We start from the raw sequence: 19,490 nt of genomic DNA, 5'->3' as shown, positions 1-19,490 counted from the left end.
TCTTTCTTCCTTTCCTTTCCTTTTCTTTCTTTGTTTCTTTCTTTCTTTCTTTCTTTTTTTCTTTTTTTTTTTTTAAGAGAGATTTTTGCTATAGGGCACATGCATTTTTCTGGAGAGACAGAGAGAAAGAAGGTGAGAAATCACCCCCCAGCGGTGTTGGCCACACCACAGTCCCTTCTCCATTTTCCTCTTAGTATTTTGGGCATGCATGCACAGATGCCCAGTGTGAGGTTTAAGCTGCCAGGTCCGGGACTTGAACCATAGCTGACTACATGGGAATCTAGCAATGTAATCTTTACATCATTTGCTGGTTCCATGTGCCGTGTGTTTTCTAAAGAAAGATCTGGAAAGAGGATGCCTACAGGTCTTAGGGTGGGGGTAGAATCAATTCTGGAAGGACTTATTAGAGAGCATAATTGTAGCTGCATGTCAAGCTACATTCTCCAGTTCAGGCTCATTCATTGATTCAGTTCATTCAAAAATGATTTGATTACTGATTTGTTGATTTATCAGCCTTTGAAATGCTAGACATTGCTTTTGATGCTAGGGATACAGCAGTGAAGAAATAGAAGTATTTTTCTTTATGAAACTTAACATTTTTTGGTGGGGAGACAGACAAAAACCAAAATAATTATGTAAAATATGTATAATGTTAGAGCAGGACAAGTATCTTTAGGGGACGGGGAGAAGAAAAGAGGGATAGAAAATGTCAGGGAGGATAGAATTTTATAAAAGTGGGTTAGGGAAAGCCTCATTAAGAGGGTGATATTCAGTGAACACCTAAGAGAAGTAAGGGATCAGTTTACACGGATACCTAGAGAAAGAACATTCTAGAAAAAGGAGACAAAGAGCAAATTTAAGGATCCGAAAGTGGGAGTGTGGAATGTTTAAAGAGCACCAAAGAGGCTTTGTAACTGAAACAGGAGGGATGGGGAATAGTCAAAGATGAGTCCAGATAGGTGGCAGGGTGCTAGGTCTTAGAGTTTAGTTTAAGGATCTTGTGAGGCTCTTATTTTTTATTCCTAAGTGGGCAGCCATGAAAAAGCCTTATTGAGAGGACCGATGTGATCTTTGTAGCAGGGTCTGTATGGCCATGTGTTAGACCAGACCAAAGGGGGGCAAGGCAGACACAACAGACCAGTTAGGAGGCTGTAGTTACAGTCTTGGAGAGAGTCATGCATCAGAGGGCTGGCAGTGGATATTGTAAGAGGGGATCAGAATCTGAAAGTATTTTTAAGGTCGAGCCAACAGTATTTTTTGATGGATTAGATGTGAGCTAAAGAAGAAGAAGAGTTAAGGATGACTAAGTTTGGGGCCTGAGCAGCTGGAAGTCGTGGACTTGCAACAAATACAAGAAAAGGAAGCCTATAGGAGGAACATGTTGAAGGAAAGAAGTTAGAAGCTCCATTTTGGACACATTTACAACCACATTACACATCTGAATGGACAGGTCGAAGTGGGAATTAGATCACTGTGTCTCTAGTTTAAAGAGAGGTTCAAGCGGAATATGTATACTTGGGCCTTGTCAGTGTAAAGCTGGAATTTAAAGCCACGAGACTAGCTGGGCTCACCCAGGGAGCGAGTATGATAGTGCAGAGATTCCAGGACAGCCATGGACAGTCCATGATAAAATGGTGCCAGAGCTCAGAGAGGCCAACACAGCAGCTGGAAACAAGCAGCGCGGGAAGTAGGAGGAAAACAGGAGAGCGTGATGTCGCGGAAGGGGATAAGTCAAGGAGGCGTGACCTGCTCTGTCAGATCTAGGGAATCAACGTGGAGGTCTTGGGGACGGTGGAGTGATGAAGGCAGAAACCTTTTTAGATTGGACTGAAGAGGGAATGGCAGGGAATTGGAGACCTGGAGTAGAAACTTTTCTTAGAGGGGTTTATACCTGAAAGGGGATATATTGAACAATAGCTGGAAGAAGACATGGAATAGAATTGAGAAATTGTGCTTTGTTTTATTTTTATGCCGGGAGAAATACCACCATGTTTGCATGTAGCTAGGAAAATCCAGTAGGCAGGGAAACTTAAATATTAGTAACTAATAATGTGCAACATGTGCCAGAAACAATCTAAGCACTGTATGCACGTGCTTTTCATTTAGGGTTGACGGCGGAGAAGCGAGAGGAGAATTGCTAGGGCCAGTCTAGTGCCCAGGAGGAAGGAGAGGACAGAGCTAGGAAAAGAATAGCCCTTCCATGGAAGTAGGAGGAAGGCGGAGTCGGGGCCTAGAGGAGAGGTGGGAGAGGAGGGCTCACAGCAGTTGTCAGAAGTCAGGACGCAGAATGGTCACTGACACTGAAGATAGGAGGGGGGGAGGTTGGTGGTTCGAGGAGAGTGGAGAAGATAGTCATCTGGGTGCCAGCAAGTGGCATGGTGGTTAAGGCAACTAGATCTTACATTGCTGACTGTACTGTGGTTCAAACCCTAGACTCAGCAGCTTGAAAAACATGCCTGGTGCGTGTGGCATGTGTGTCCAAAATCTTGAAAAAAGAAACGGAGAAGAGATTGTGGTGTGACCATCCTCCATGGGGGATACTCTCTCACTTTCCTTCACTGTCTCTCTGTCCCTGTCTGGTGAGCACGTGCACCCTCTAGCGAATTTAAAACAAAATTCACCTGAGACAGTGGGGCAGTGGATACACCAGACACACGACATCATTGCCGGGCACGACCGGGGACACTCGAGATTAGTAATCATGATAAAGCTGGTATTCTGACCTCTGTCCGATTCCTACTCAATCCTAAACTCAGCTAAGTAGAGAACTGGTCGCTGCTCACTCGCAGTACGCCATCAGCCTCCTACGTCTCTGCCTCCAACTTCAAATGGTTCTTTTCTTGTTGCTTCTTACTCTTAACCTTGTCCCAGGGGCCAGGCTTCCCTAGTGATCCGCAGAAGGTCTAAGATGTAAAGGGTCGGATAAATTAAATGAGATCCAAGCACCCAAGTATTCCGAGTGCCCAACACCTGCAGGCAGTCTGTTCCTACATTGTCCCAGTTTCTACTCTGTGTGTATTGGGCTAGGGGCACATTGCGTGGCGGTGGAGGTGTCCTCAGCCCTGGCCCGTGTTTGTGGCCAATGTCCTAGGTGTTACACTGACTTTTCCCTTTCTCCTCAGAAAATTGCAGAACTTCAGAACGTGATCCTTCTTACTTAAATCTCCCGTAGTTTATCAAGATTCTATCACAAAATGGTTAGACCATAAGTCCTGGTTTCTTTTTCAAAACCAAGGGTTGAACACAGAACATTTGGTCTCAAGGGCATTACTTGTCCTTTTAAATTGTATTTGAAGGACAAGTGTTAGTAGTGGTTTCCTTTTTTTCATATTTCTAATCCTTTCTGTTCTTCCTCTGTGTTCTTTGTAGTAATGCTTCCTGCTCACTCAGGTCCCAGATCCCAGGGTCTGATGACGCTTTGCTTCCAATATTTGCTCTTTTCCTTATGATTTTTTTAAATGAGTCTTTTTTTTTTTTTCCCAGAGAGAGATTTTTACTATAGAATGCATGTGCTTGCTGGAGAGACAGAGACAGAAAGCAAGAGATCATCCTTGCAGTTGGGGATGGCCACACCGCAATCCCTTCTCCTCCATTCTCCTCTCGGATTTTGGTTGCACGTCCTCCCTGTGTGGGTTTTAAGCTGCCGAGTCTGAGACCCGGAGAGGTGGGAGATGAGGGCTTATAGCATTTGGCAGAAATCAGGACGCCGAAGCCACAGTCAACTACATGGGAATCCAGTGATGTAACTATTACACCATCTGCATCCCTAAATGAATCTTTATTTTAAATTAAAAAAAAAATTGCTATGGGATGTGTGCATTTGCCAGAGAAAGAGAGAGAGAGAAGGTAAGAAAGCATCCTCCATGCGGGATGGACACACCACAGTCCCTTCTCCTCCATTCTCCTCTTGGGATTTTGGGCGCACGCACACACATACCCAGCGTGTTTTCCAAGTCATCAGGTCCAGGACTTGAATTATACAGTCGGCCATGTGGGACTCAATTCCTTAATTTCCACGCCACCTGGCTGGTCCTGCTCCTTATCATTTTACATCACAGACCTTACTCTCTTGTGACAATCCCCTGCCAAGCTTTGCATGTCCGCCTTCTTAAATTTCAGTTCAACAAACATGTACTGAGCACCTGTTACATGGTGCTAGGGAATACACGGGTGAACAAGGCAAGGATCTCTGGCTCATTTCAGTGACCTAATCTTGCCCTCCTGCTCATTCTTTTTTTTTTTTTTTTTTTTTTTTTTTTTTTTTTTAGGGTTTTTTTTTTTTGGGCGTTTTAGTCTTTACTTTTTTTTGGAGAGGTTTTTGCTATAGGGCGCATGCACTCGCCAGAAAGACAGAGAGAGACAGAGAGATAGAAAGCGAGAAATCACCCCCCAAGGGGGATGGCCACACCGCAATCCCTTCTCCTCTCGGGATCTTGGGCACGCATGCACACACGCCTGGCGTGAGTTAAGCCGCCGGGTTTGGGATGCGAACCGCAGTCGACTATGTGGGAGTCCAGTGACATAGCCATTATGCTAACTGCTGGTCCCCGCCCCCTCCTGCTCATTCTGCGTGGCATTGCTGCATGTATCTTCCTCAGGCTAAGGCTTTGCCTAGGCTGTGGAGCAAAGTTCTTTGGCTGCATCAGAGGACCCAGAGACCCATTCCTTCCTCCTGCTTCCATTGCTGCCTACTTAAAGCAACTGCTTATGCCTCCCCATGGCCACATCCTGCCTTTCAAGATTTAGTTTATAGAAGTCCTTCCTTCCCATCAACTAGTGTGAAGCAAGCGTCTCTTCTGAACCCTGTGACCTTTTATGACATGAGAGGCAACCTAGGGTAGAGGTGAAGAGCCTGGACTCTGGAGCAGGCTATCTTGGTTCAACTCCCATCTCTACTCATTATTGCCTGTATAGCCTTGACAGTTACTTACTCTCCGAGCCTTAGTTGCTTCATGTGTAAATGGGAATTAAAACGGCCTACTTCATACAGTTTTGACAACTTAGTGTGTATATAATATATAAATTTATATATATAAATTATATATAAATTTATATAAATTTATATATATACATATATAAATAAAATAAAATTTATATAGATAGATAGATAGATTTTTTTTGGGGGGGAGAGATTTTCACTGTAGGGCATGTGCGCTCGCCAGACAAAGAGAGACATAGAGACAGAAAGCGAGAAATTACTCACCAGGGGGGATGGCCACACCGCAATCCCTTCTCCTCCATTCTCCTCTCGGGATCTTGGGCACGCACGCACACACACCTGGTGTGAGTTTTAAGCCACAGGGTCTGGGACACAAACCGCAGTCGACTATGTGGGAGTCCAGCGACATAGGCATTACGCTAACTGCTGGTTCCCTATATATAGATTTATATATAAATCTATATATGTATATCTCAATCAAGTGATTAGGACAGTAATTGGTGTCAGTGCTTGGAAAGTATGTGTAACTGTTTTTTTTGTTTTGTTTTTTCTTAATTTCTTTTTTCTTAGAATTATTTTATTTAACTTTTTTTATTTTAATTTTACCAGAGAGGAACAGAGTGAGAGCAAGAGCAAGAGAGAAAGTGAGTAAGCAAGCCACCAGGCCTGGGACTCAAACTGTGGTTGGCCGTGTGGGAATCTAGTACCCTTATCCACCATGCCAATCGCAAGCCCCCAAAAGTATATGTAACTGTTAATTTTGCTTTATGATATATAAACATATATGCAAAATTATGGGTGTTACTTGTGATATAGTTTATTGAAAGCAGGGTTGTTCATATCGTAGCTTAGGCACTGACAGTTTAATTTCATAATGCATATTGAACAGATTCATTTTAATCTGTCAATTTAATATTTATAGCAAAAATAAAATTGTATTCTTTAACTCTTAACTATACCTTTTTAGTATCTTTTTTTAAAAAAAAAATTGTTTATTTAATTTTATTTATTCATTCATTATCCTAATTTGACCAGAGATAAACAGAGAGAGAGAGCGAGAGAGAGAGAAAGTGAGAAAACAAGTCACCAGGTCTAGGATTCAAACCATGGTGAGCCATGTGGGAGTGTCCAGCACCATAATCACCACGCCACCTGCTGGTTCCCCCTTCTTAGTAACCTTTTAACAGAATGTAAAACATTTGTGTAATTCTTTGACTTCTCTGTCCTCAGAAAGTATTTAGTTGTATATTAAGTTAGTAGGTAGAAGAATGTCAGTGTTATTTTGTAATTTTGAACTTGCCTTTTTTTCTTTTTTTCTTTTTTTGGAGAGGTTTTTGCTATAGGGCATGTGCGCTCGCCAGAAAGACACAGAGAGACAGAGAGATAGAAAGTGAAAAATCACCCCCCAGGGAGAATGGTCACGCCACAATCCCTTCTCCTCCATTCTCCTCTCGGGATCTTGGGCACGCATGCACACATGCCCGGCATGCGTTTAAGCCACGGGGTCTGGGGCTCGAACCACGGTCAACTACATGGGAGTCCAGCGACATAGCCATTACGCTAACTGCTGGTCCCTGAACTTGCCTTTTCTTAATATACTAATCAACTAAATAATGAAAATAGGTTGTTTCTTTAAATTTCTGAACCAGTGAGTGAACTTTTACAGCCCAATTTTGTCTTCCTTTCTCCTTGAAGTAAATTGACTAATCCAAACTTATACCTAACATAGTCTCCTTTAATTGAATCTAATATTTAGTTAAATTGAGAGCTATAATAAAATTATTCCTCTGTACATTATAAAGGAAATAAAATTAAAGTTTGATAAATTTATGTATGTTTGTCCTATGAGGATATATTATTTGGAATTATTTGGAGATAGCTAACCTTTTCAAGACAGTGATGATTTTGCTATTGTGGTACTTAATTGGAGGCCCTGCCATCGCAGGCACTCCTCACTTCTGATGGCTGCGCTTCAGGTGCCCATTGTATCTAGTGCTGGTTATATTCAGAAAAAGGAGCTGAGCCTTCTCCAGTTGCCCTGACTCCTCGTCTGTACCTCCCTGAACTTTGTTTGCCGTCTTTGGTTCAGCACTTTAACATCTTTTCTTCCAAACCGGAAGCTTCTGTTGTGTTCACTGTCTTCCTGTGTGCTCACGTAGACCAGATGCTTAGCCTGGGCTTCTCCCTGCTTGTCTCTACACACAGCCAGCCCACGTCCCCTAAATGCCTCTCCCCTCTCTGCTGGCCCTGCTTAACCCAGGCCCCTGCATCTCTTCCTGGACTGGTACCTAGGGTCTAGTTTTGTTGCCTCCAGGCCACACAGAATGCAAAGGCCTCTGCTCAAAGTCCTCCGGCGGCTGTCCCCATTGACTGTCGGTGGAACCCAGCTTTTGTGCTGTGAGCCTTTGTACCCCCTTCCAGTTGATGGTAGAATATTTGTATTTTTCTATGATTGTTATGTGTTTTGGAAAACCTACCTATATTGGGTTCTATGGCTAGAAGCCAGTTTTGCTTGGGACCGGCCAGTTTACCCCAGTTTCCCTTCATTCTCAGAGGTGCCCTGGCATGGAACATGAGTTATCTGGTCGTCCTAACCACGACCTGCAGATTGAGAATTTGTAGCTGATCTCCTGCCTCTGTCCTCTGTTTGAAGTGCCTTCCTCTCTGCCTGCCCAGTATCGCCCACACGTGAACTGAGCGCTCCCCACTTTGGATCCACTTTGGACCCCACGTCCACTTCCACGCAGCACTGTCCATTCTGGTTCCTTGTACTCTCTGTTTCTGTGCCAGTCTCCCTCATAGTTCAGGAACTTCCGTGGGGATCAGAAAAGAGCCTCAGTCACCTTGAACCGCTAGCCTGGCCAGAGCCTGACATATTGGGGTTCATGAATAAGCGAGTGAATGAGTACATTGTGAGGATTAAATATGTAAATAAGATAGATGTAAGTCACTGAGAATAGTGTCTGGCATATACGAAGGGCTCAGCTAATGTTAGTCCACCTACTGGTGTCAAACAGCACTTCCAGTATTGGAGGAGGAAGAACGAACAACATAGACAGAATTCCTACTTGGCGAAGTTTGCGTTCTTCTGGGAGGAGATAGACGTAAACATGTAATATTTTAGGAAATAATAAGTACTATAAATAACAATAAAGCAAAATAAAAAGTAGAGTAGCAGTAGGATTTGGAGAGTCCTAGCTTCCAGATCACAAAGCAGAGAAGGCAGAAGAGCAGCTTCAGAGCTGAGAGATAATAACCTAATAACCAGCACAGGCGCTAAAAATAAACACCGGGCCAGTGCTGTGGGGCAAGCAGAGGGCGGTCAGGGAAGCCGGTCCTGATTCGGTCATCTGAGCAGAGATCTGAACGAAGGGAAAGTTTTTTTACATTTGCTGCGAGAGGAGAGTGGGCTGAGGTTCATGATGGGCTGCTGGCGGGGGTGCCATTGAGGCCTGTGTGGTGAGATGCAGTGGGTGAAGTGGGCACGAGCAGGAGCTGAGGTCACGGTTGGACTGAGTGAGAACGGATGGCCAGCTGGGCTGCTGGTTGGAAATGGAATGACTTGAATTTGTCTGTTATATAAAGTCCCTTTCAACTTGCTGTTTTGTCATTCTTAATTTTGCTGTAAAGTCCGGAGTGGTAAATTACGCTGAGTAGCTACACCATTAACAGTTAGGCTGTCACACATGCCCAGATCGTAGGAAGTCAAATGAGGTAATATGACAACCATATTTGGAGCCTCGAAGTGCTATACTACTGAAAGGGAACACCCTTAGTGGCTCGGTATCTTTAGTTTAACTCAGTATCAAGGAAAGTGAAGTTTGTTTCTAGACTCTTTTTATCATGAGTTTTGAAAGCTGCCTGTCAGCATTGAAAAATAGCAGCCTTAAACAGCTTCTCACATCTCTCTCTCTTTTTTTTAAAGAAGTTTTTGCCTTAGAGTGTGTGTGCCAGGGAGAGACAGACAGAGGTAGTGAGAGGGAAAGTGAGACATGAGCCGCCAGGGGGATGGCCACACCACACTCCCTTATCTATTCTCCAGATCATGGGCACTCACACACTATGCACCTGGTGTGAGCTTCAGGCCACTGGGTCTGGGACTCGAACTGCAGTCGACCATGTGGGAGCCCAGCAATGTAACTACTGCACCATCTGCTGGCCCCTCTTACGTATATCTTAATTGCGTCCATGCATTATTCCCTATGCAGCACCCAGGGTGGACTTCTGATGTGAATCTAGTTCAGCCCCTGTCAGTGTAAAACCCTTCAGTAACTGTCCCAGTGTTCTCAGAATCCAAGCATGCATTTCTAAGCCTGGCGTGCCAGGGGCCTTGCAGTTTCCATGTCTTTCTCTCTCTCTTCCTCTCCCTCTCCCTCTCTCTCTTTCTCTCTCTGTCTCTGTCTCTCTGGACTGGCCTCCTTCAGTTTAGTCTATTCAGGAAGGTTTCTGCCTCATAGCTTTCATATATATGTGGGCTCCACTAATTCCTTCTCTTACCTTTTAGCCTGACCTGCTCCTTATCATCTGAAAGATGGCTTAAATCAGGGAAGCCCTTTCTCCCTTTTACACCCCACCTTAGTTATATTGTCATTTGTTGTTGCCCTTTCGTTTTCTTTCTCTTTTTTAGCCATATCATGTCTGATTATGGGAGGATGACAGACACAGAACGGGACCAGATAGACCAGGATGCTCAGATATTCATGCGGACCTGTTCAGAAGCAATCCAGCAACTCAGGACAGAAGGTAATGTGCTTGAGAGATACACAGAGCCACGCACATGCCAGGTAGTTAAGCAGGGCCCGTGTGGTCCGTGTGGCACAGCCAGCTCAACTCCCTCATGTTCTTCACATTTAGCTTTCCAAGCTTTAAAATCCGTCCTCTCCTGATCAGTTTGTAACCTAAGTTGTACACAGTTATGAAAAGGGACAGTATCAAACCTAAACAAAGGGGAGGAAGGAGATGGAAAGGACCTCTCCACACAGAATGAAAAATGCGCCAAGTGGCTGGGATAGAGAAGGCAAATCGTATGTGTCTGTGTGCATGTGTTCCTGTGTCCTTGTGGTATCTGGTGAGGGGGTTGATGGCATGTGGATAAGGACTGAGGAGGGAAAGTAAGCTCTCTGCTAGTTGTATTAAAATGGGAAGAAGGCTCTGGAGCCCTGACAGCTTAGATATGCACCCCAGCTCTGCCACATTCTAGCACATGCTTGACCTTGGCATGCCATTTAATCTCTGGGCCTGTTTCTTCTCTATAAAATGCAGACAGTTTATAACTTACCTCCTAATGTTGTTGTGAGAATTAATTTAAATCCTTATACCATGCTTAGAACCGCCTGGCACTAGGGTGACTAATTATTATCTCTCTCCCATTGATGTTCTTGTTTCATGGAGGCCCTAAGATAGCCTCCCAAATCATATCTCTTCCTTGATTCTTTTTGAAAATAGTTCTTAGGCAGAGAGTACATTAAATAGTATGTAGAGTTTCGAACCTGTCAGATGCTGTTGAGCTCTTGACAGACTTTGGTTTAGAAAGCTTTTATTTGAACCCTGATGAGCCACTTGGAGGGTCTGATGGAAGTGATAGACTTTCTTGCCAGAAAAATATACATGGAAAATTTTGTGTGCAGTCTCACGAGTCCCTGAATCCCCCACATAAATCTCAGGTCACGCAGCCCCAATATAAGCCATGCGACCTACCAGTAGGGCATATATGTTCATTGAGACAACTAGACGGTACACATGAGCATTAATAAAACCAGCAGTTAAGTATGAAACTATATGACCTTGTGCTGCTTATTGCTTCTGAACTTTAGGTTTTATGTAAAACAGGCATAATTAGACATGCTGTTTGGATTCTCAGCAATATATATGTGAAGTACTTGCAGAGTACCTGCACATAGTAGGTGCTCAGTCTCTCTGTAAATGGCAGCTGTCTTACCAAACTAAGTGGCACAAATGTTAGGTTTGGTAAGTCTTCTTACCAGACTTGTGTGTGGTATTCCACAGAAGAAAGGCATCCCATGGCTAGGAAACATGGAAAGCTGCCTAGAGAAGCTGCCTCGGTGTCTGAGAGTCCCGTGGGGCATGAGTGGCCACGTGAGAGGACAGGTAGCCCAAGTAGAAAAACAGTGCAGGCGCAGGCGGGGAGCAGAGTATAGTTTAAGTCTGATTTAACCCTGTTACTTGAAGGCCAGCTTGAGCATTGGCTGTTGTTACACAGGTCGGGTCAGCACTCCAGAGTGGGCTGTATCAAATACTATTCCTGAGTGCAGCAACAGGCCATAAATTAGCCAGCTGTAGTTTTTCTACGGTTTAACCTTTTACTCTTATAAAGCCAAACAAATCTTACTCTTTTAAAAATGTAGTGGCGCTTGACACGAGACTTGTTTTATAGCTGTGTTTTTAAACATACTTTCAATAAAAGAACTGTTTTGAGGTGACCAGTGAGCAGGATAATGAGCTGCAAAGCCCTGAATGCGGTCGTTTCTGTTACAGCTCACAAGGAGATGCATTCCCGGCAAGTGAGGGAGCACAGGGCTGCTGTTGTGGAGTTCATTGAAGATTACCTGAAACGTATGTCATTTTCTTTTAAGGGCAAATGTGGCATTTCATAATACGTGCAATGCAGAACTTGCCATTGCTAGCCGAAGACATAGTGTTTCGTTATAGTTAGATACCATTGCCTTGAGAAGCTGTTTTAAATGGTCTCTCTCCTGATATTTTCCTTTGCAACAGGAGTGTGTAAACTTTACTCTGAACAAAGAGCCATCCGAGTTAAAAGAGTGGTGGATAAGAAAAGATTGTAAGTATTTTGGGTTGGTATTCCTTAGTAGTGATAATATTAATAGCAGCTACGGTTTGTAGAGCACTTACCCTATGCAATGTACCATGCTTGAATTTTTTCACAGAATGCCCAGGGTTAGGGCTCGCTATGGGCTACTTACTATGGGCCAGGCCCTGGGCTGGCCACTGGGTTAACTCACAACAAGCCCCCTGAGGCAGGCACTGCTACTGTCTTCATCTTACAATGCAAAAGCTAAGGCTCAGAGAGTTTGGGAACTCACCCAAGGTCCCCAGTGTGGAGCCAGAGGGCTGGGACTTGAGCCCAGGCTGTTGGTCCAAGGTTTGTGCTCTTGCCCGTTTTATTAATTAATAATTCTATGAGGCTGGGATACTTCTAGCCATTTACCTCAGTCTTTTTAACCACTATCCCATCCTGATTACCTCTGGAAGTGTTTTCCTGAGGGAAAAGCAATAGCACAGCAGCCAGGGCTCCACGGTAGGCCTTCCTTGGAGTGCCATGGTGTGGCACTTGCTAGATGCCATGCTCTCTGAGCACATGCCTCCTTGTTACCCCTGCACCTATGTCATGCAGCCACTTCTATGAGCCTCTTGCAGGTGAGTGACTTGTCCCAGGCCACATAGCCAGGAAGCTAGACAGCCAGACCTGAGTATTTCCCAAGGCTCCTGCCATCACCCCGCTGTCTTCCCCCATGGGCTCCATGCAGGCCCCCAGAGGGCAGGAACTGTGTCCATCACAGCTGTACAGCCAGCCTGGGAGACGGGAGAATCAGTGAACGAGCATGTTCTGTGTCCAACCTCCAGCTCTGGACCATTTCTCAACTAGCTTTGGGAGTAATTTCGGCTTTCCATTAGAGGGTAACACTGCGTGAGTGTTTGGGGTGAGGGCACATTTTCTTCATTCCTATGATGTCAGGGCCTCCACACTGCTCTCTGGTTCTCACAGGACTCGACGTACAGTCCTACTCATGACTGCGACGGATCCCACCGAAAGGATACAGAGCAAAATGGCAAAAGGAAAGGCATGTAGGGCCAATCCAGAGGAAACCAGGCACGCGCCCCTAAGTGTCTTCTCCGGTGGAGCTGTGTGACTTGGGCACATGTGGCTTGGGAGAGTGGGTGAAGTGCGTCAGCCAGAGAAGCTGGTCATGTAGGCATGAGCCAGAGTTCCAGACTCCACAGGAAAGCAGGTGCTCGGTGCCGAGCCTTTCTTAAACCTCATTTTACACAGTTTAGACATGGGGAGCGGCACTTACCAGTTAGAATGGTGCGAACACCCCTATGTCTAAGTCCTTAGAGGCAGGCACGCCCAGTGGTAGCAGTCTGAAGCATGCTGTGCAAATTCCTTTTTGCATATATGTGAAATGGATTTGAAATTGTAAATGTCAACATTGGTAGAAGCATTTGTGGAAAAGAGATATGAAATAGAACAGTCAAGTTATCCGTGAGCAAATAGCTACTATTCATTATATAATTCTCTGAAAGTGTCGTTTGAGAGATGCGGTAGATGAATCTTCCGTCCTCAAGAAGCTTGGACGTAGGCTGGGCTAGCGTATAAAAATGTGAAAAACAAGCCAATGTGATCGGGATGCATCGTAACTATGGAGGTCAGTGGTGGGTTCAGAGGGGACGGAGCGGCCAGGCGGCACAGCCTAGTGCCCAAAGCGCAGACTGCGGCTCGCTCGCCTGGCCTGCATCCTGGATTGCCAGGGTAAGCCGTGTGACTGAGGAGATTGCTTCATTACCCTGCGTCTTTATTTTCTTACTTACAAAATGGGAAGGTTTTACTAGTAACTACTAAGAGTGTTGTTGTGAGAACAAAAATGAGTCAGTACAGATGAAACCGTGAGTCAGTAAGTCTTCATTTGTATTACTACGTACCAGTAAGCACTTCCACGTGGCAGGCAGTATGTTAATTTATTATGTGTAATTCTACAATCACCTCATTAATAAATATTAGTATTTCTATTTCATTTTGCAAATGAGAAAACTGGGGCTCAGCAAATTCGGGTTAGCTGCCCAGGGTCACAGCTCAAGTAAGATTTGAACCTCAGGCAATCACGGCAGGTTTCTCAAGCAGTGGGATTTGTGTTGGCTGCAGAAAGGCAAGAATCCAGGTAAGCAGATTAGAGAGGAAGGAAGCAGTCCAGGTTTGCGGAGGAGTGTGGGCAGCGTCCAAGGCACAGGGAGGCCAGTTTGCCCCAAGCAGGTCATGGAGGAGAAAGCAGGACACTGATGGTATGTGACTTACCATCAAAATGCCATGCTGGGCCCTGGTCTCATACCCCCAGGACAGAGAGACCCACATTTCTACTTCACTGTGCCAGGCGCACCCTGGTACTTGAGACTTGACAGGTACCCCAAGTAAAGTAAGAACAGATTTTTGCTGTTACCTCCTCCATTCCTGGTTCTCAGCAGAGACTTGGATGAAAATACAAATTAAAATCAGTCAAGTGGGAATTGTTCTCATTTAGACAGTGAAGTACAGCCTTGTCTCCTGCCAAGTAGCTGCCCTGTGCCAGTTTATTTTGAGCAAAAGACTTGAGGGAAATAGCTGTATGACCCTTCACGATCTAGCCCACCTTCTCCTTGTAGTTCTTTCCTTACTTTTAGATAGAAAGCACCTGCCTAAAATATACACGTAATTGTCTCAATCCCTTGCTCCCCATGTCTTACAAAGGTTGCACACAAGAGGGTGGGAGACATCCTTGACAAGGTCTTATCACATCCCAGTTCCCTTCCCAGTCTCACAGCTCCTCAAGATCCTGGGCACCCACATATCTGTCCCCGGCCTGTTTTCAGGCCGACCTAGGGATCTGAACCTGCAGGCACCACGTGACTTCCAGCCTCGTGAGGAACTCGCAGTACTGCTGCACCACAGTTGCTGGGCCCACAGCTTCTGTTTCTTAGTCAGCCCTCCAGCCAGGCCAGGCACAGCTGCTCTTTGTTTTAGAGATGCCTTGTTCTTTGACACTCTCGTGACACAATCCTTGCTGTTTTGTCTGCACAGGATGTATTTCAATATACTTAAGATTCCCTGCCACCATACCCCCTGCCCCATTCATTTGGTAAACAAACTCCTGCTTATCTGTCTAGCCCCAATTAAAATGTCACTTGCTTTGTATATTCTCTTCCACTCCCGCAGGCTGTTAGTGGCTCTTTTCTTTGGTCCCTGCAGACTGTTCACTGTCAGGTGTAACACATACCCATACACAGCTGCTACTGGCAAAGGTGTCCCCCCACTGTGGGGACAGTGCCTGTCCTGTCCATGGGAACCACTCAGTAGGACTGTTGAGTGAGTGAATGATTGAACAACAACTTTCACTAATTTGGTGGTAAGTGGAGTTTGTTCATGGTCTAGTTGGATTGATGAGTTCTTTGTTTTTATATTATTTTCCTTTGGTAGGTGGTGGTTATTGTTAAGCTCATTCTTTAAAATTGGTTTGCAAAACCCAGGTGCATGTTTATGGGTGTTGTGTTTCCAGTGAAAACCAAACAAACAAACAGACTGTATTTTTTAGTTAAAGAGCATCCTAATTAAGATAGTCTATACCGGAATTTATTTTCATAGGATAGTAATAACCTATTAATCTACTATACCAAAGTACTCTTATTCCAAACTGGGTAAAAATGTTTGCTCATTAAATCAGAAATAGTCTCAGCTGAACTTTCTGCATTTTTCTTACGATGATTGTTAGTATTATCACTATTTAGCACTGTTGCTAAATGTGATTGTTTTCACCCATCCTTCAGGCATTTCCCTATCTGATTTGACACAACATCTGTCAGAAGCCCAGGCTGGGTCTGAGGGGTATTGATAACTGTTATGAGGTCTGCTCTCTGCCTTTTCTCCTACAGTAAGTCAGTGAGTCCTTTGGAGACCGAGCTTGATCAGAGCCTGCCACAAAGTAGGTGCTTTAATGGTTCTTGAGTGAAGGAAGGAATGAGTGGAGTATGGCCATTCACTCCTGCTCATTCAGTCCATGTGGTGAGTGCTTACAACTCAGAAAGGTTGTGGGCCAGTGTCGGGCACAACACTGGCACAAGGGGCTCTGTCATCCCTGCAGGGCTTGAACAACGCCCTCTTTTCCTCCTGATCACCATAGAGCACTGATATTTTGGTTATGATTTAAGTTGAATTAGCCATTAGATGCCCTTCTGGGTATATATTCTAAATAAAGAGCATCCGCATTAATCAGAAGCATCCCTCCTTTCCAGAAAGCAATTGGTTGTATATCATTGGCTTTTCCTTAAGGAAAAGGTTTAAGCTGACAATCTGGAAATCAGGATTAGCTTCTGATACACTTTTCTAGTAGTTCACACAATTTTCTTTCCAAAGCTAGGCAGAAGCCTAGGTACAATCCAAAGTCACAATCTTAGGCCTTTCCCTAAAACAGCATTTCTCTCTGACCGTGCAGTGGATCGTCTGGTCCTCTCTATGCATGGTCAGCCTTGCTGTAAAGTTTGCCTGGCTTGGGCACATCACTCAAACACATCTCTTTCACTAGTCCACGGCATCCTTAGAAGTGGAAGCTCTGGGCTATTTTCTCTATCTGTGGGGAGATTGAGAAGGCTCTAACTTACTAGTCTAACAGGTAATAGTTTCTACTAATACTGGATATGTTATGAAACAACCAGATCAGAAGACTGGACGACTGCATAGCACCTCCTGAGTTGATTTGTGTAACTCGGAGTTCATTGCCAGAATATTAGCATATCCTACTGTAGGCTCTAAAAGATAAGTGAGAATTCCCAAATTGTCCTGAGAAAATCCTGGTGACCTAAATAAGGTTTACTCTCTAGAACAATTTCTGTGGTCAGACAAGTTTGAGAAACGTTAGTGTTCAGACTCTGAGTCTGCATAGCCATTGCCTTTACATCTTTCAAACAAGGGGCAGTAGGATTGTTGCTAGCTGACCAAGGAGCCCTTTGCTTTAAAACACCTTGCAGACACACTTTAGGAAATACTGCCTTAATCCCATGGCCAGGAGTATGGCTTTTTAATTTATTGATCATCACTTATTCCCTTATGGTGGTATGAAAGATCAAAGTCTGCTATATTTCACCTCCACCCATTCACGCTGAGTTACTGGGATTACAGTGTGTGCCACTGTGCCTGGCCTTTAGGTTGGACTAGGAGTTGAACCTAGGTCTCCCATGTTCCAAACTGCAGAGCACAACATCTTAGCAGCATGTATCACCACGGCTGGGCCTTATTTTCCTTTTTTTATTTTTTTAAAGTAGGTGCTTTATTAAAAAAAAAAAACATTGGTTCTTTTATAACACATACCATCATTGTGCTTATTTGGTACTTGAAGAATGTGCTCTTATGTTATTATTTATGATTCAGTCCTGTCACCCCAACTAGACCGTAAGCTTGGTGAGGGCAGCACTCCATCTTTTACCTCTTTATATCCATAGCCCTTGACCCAGTATCCTGTACATAGTAAGAGCTCAATAAATTTTGCCAGTAGCTAAGGATGGTGAGGAGGAGGAGGAAGATAATAAAGTTGAAGAACAAAAGGACATGAGACAATATAACATTAGGTTCATAGCAGTGGTTTTCATTTTGCCTACTGCCTAGAACAAGGACTTCCTTCATTGTCTGGAAGAGGAATCTGCGAACTGCGGGCTGTGGGCCAGCTCTAGCTCTTGGCTGATTTTGTACAGTCCTTTAGCTAAGCGTGGTTTTGATACTTTTAGAGGTTTATAAAAAAGAAAAAATGGATGTATTTAAAAAGGGTACAAGATAAATATCGTATGTGGTCTGGGACCAGCAGAAGGCATAATGGTTATGTCACCGGACTCCCATGTAATTGACAAGACCCGGTGGCTTAAAACCCACACCTAGCACATGTGTGTGTGTGTGTGTGTGTGTGTGTGTGTGTGTGCGCGCACGCCCACAATCCCAAGAGGAGAATGGAGGAGAAGGAATTGCCGCCTGGCCGTTCCCCTAAGGGGTGATTTCCTGTTTTCTTTCTGCCTCTCTCTGTCTTTCTGGTGAGCACATGCACCCTAAACCAAAAATCTCTTTAAAAAAAGTCATATATGGTCTATGAAGCCTAAAATATTTAGCATCCAGGTCTTTAAAGGAAAAAGACGGTTGACTTAAGACAGACTCCCTGAGGAAAAGGATCACTTCTTTGTGTCGTTTCTGCAGTCATGGGCTGCTGTGTATCCTACCAGCTTGTGCCACAGGTAACTCATCATAGTAGTCTGATAGCGCCAGAGCCGGTCTACACCCTGCCGCACAAAATGAGGACACTGATTAAATGGTAATATCAGATTATATCAGTGTTTTTAAATGCCAGGTACGGACCATCTTTGTACTCACGCACCACAGACTAGTAACAGTTGATGGTCTGGAACTGGTCCATTGACACTGTGAGTGGCACTGGCTTAGAAAACCACCCAGTATGTGGTAGATGCCCAGTAGGTACCTGTTGAGTGAGTGGTGGTGAAGATGGCTTAATCAAGGTAGTTGGAGACATGTGCTCTCTGGGAGTACACAGTTCCTGAATAGCCGGAATGCGCATCTTAGTCTGAAAGTTACTTTGAAATTACAGTACTGCGATAGCATACATTGAAAATACCTTCTTTCTGCCTAGAGCCTTCATTGGAGACATAAAAGGATAAGAACTATTCCTAAATCTGGAATAATCATCACTCTAATATTGGTGTAGGGCTTTATTTAAGGTTTGCAAAGACCTTTTCAAAACTGAAAAATCTCTCTCCTACTTTTGTATCTTCTATTCTTTTAAAATTTTTAATACAAACCTGAAGTTTTTCAAATAAGGAACATGGAAGCATATGCTGGGCTGGTGGAAACTGTGGCCATGGCAGCTATGAAAGGCTTAGCCTTCAGTTAGAGAGATCAACTTATGGGGCATACAGTGATTTTTCTGATGACTTTTAAAATTGCCCTTTTAGCCTAGCTACCGTAGTGTGGGCTGAGTATGGCTGCTCTGCGGCTGAGGCCACATGGCTGGTCCAGGTTCTGTTCCCTGCCTGCCCTGAAGGCTGGACATAGTGCTGTGTACCTGTAGTCCCAGCTATTTAGAAGGCCGAGGCAGGACTAAAAAATTTGAAAATAAATTACCTTTTTACAAATTGCCTTCTAGTTGCTAATTTGTAATTTCCCTGAGGTTTTCAGTAGCCATTGTGTGTATAATTAGAATCTGTCTTTATCACTTAAACACACACACACACACACACACACACACACACACATTCAATTTTGTCTAAGTCTGCTGCACTGCAGTCTTTTATTCATTTTAAATTGAAAACTGGCACATTAGCATACTCTGGACACAAAGGAGACAGACATTAAAGGAACCCTTTATTTAAAAGGCAGTTAAGCCCTCCCCTTTCTGAACAATTCAGTCTTGAAGCCACTAAACGAGGCAGAGTAAGGTGGGAAGCCATGGTATTCCAGGGCAGCATGTCAGAGCCTGAGCAGGGAGAGTGAGGCTAACTCAGCATGGGCACCCAGAGCCCCAGAGAGGAGGGGGTGTATCCACTCTTGTATCCACTCTCGAGGAGTAGTGGTGGAGATGGGTGGTTAGGTGCATACAGAGAGATTAATCAGATAGTAAATAAAGACAGTAGAAGCCATGTTACTGACTGTAGGAGAGGTGAAAAGGGAAAGCCAGAAAAAACTCTGTGGTCTTGGGTTGGTATGAGTTCAATGTTCAGTTTCTATAGATCAATATAGAAATAAATAGGATTATAAATATGCATGTATGTATGT

General features: G+C 44.3%; 1 protein-coding gene across 6 annotated transcripts in view; it reads left to right on the top strand.

Annotated features, from left to right (window-relative positions):
- The window catches only part of STX18 (syntaxin 18), a 147,618-nt gene that overhangs the window by 85,706 nt on the left and 42,422 nt on the right, over nucleotides 1-19,490 (top strand). For all 6 annotated transcript variants that reach the window (XM_006163190.3, XM_006163189.3, XM_027766213.1 and 3 more), the window contains 3 exons: nucleotides 9,567-9,682; nucleotides 11,435-11,512; nucleotides 11,675-11,741. In XM_006163190.3, coding sequence (XP_006163252.1) covers nucleotides 9,567-9,682; nucleotides 11,435-11,512; nucleotides 11,675-11,741 — 261 coding nt within the window. The remainder of the gene's footprint in view (nucleotides 1-9,566; nucleotides 9,683-11,434; nucleotides 11,513-11,674; nucleotides 11,742-19,490) is intronic.

This window comes from Tupaia chinensis, unplaced genomic scaffold (genome assembly GCF_000334495.1).
Source record: "Tupaia chinensis unplaced genomic scaffold, TupChi_1.0 Scaffold141490_1, whole genome shotgun sequence".
In the NCBI taxonomy this organism is placed as follows: Eukaryota; Metazoa; Chordata; class Mammalia; order Scandentia; family Tupaiidae; genus Tupaia; species Tupaia belangeri.
Note: the sequence above shows the minus strand (reverse complement) of the source record. Positions and strands in the feature narration are given on the sequence as shown.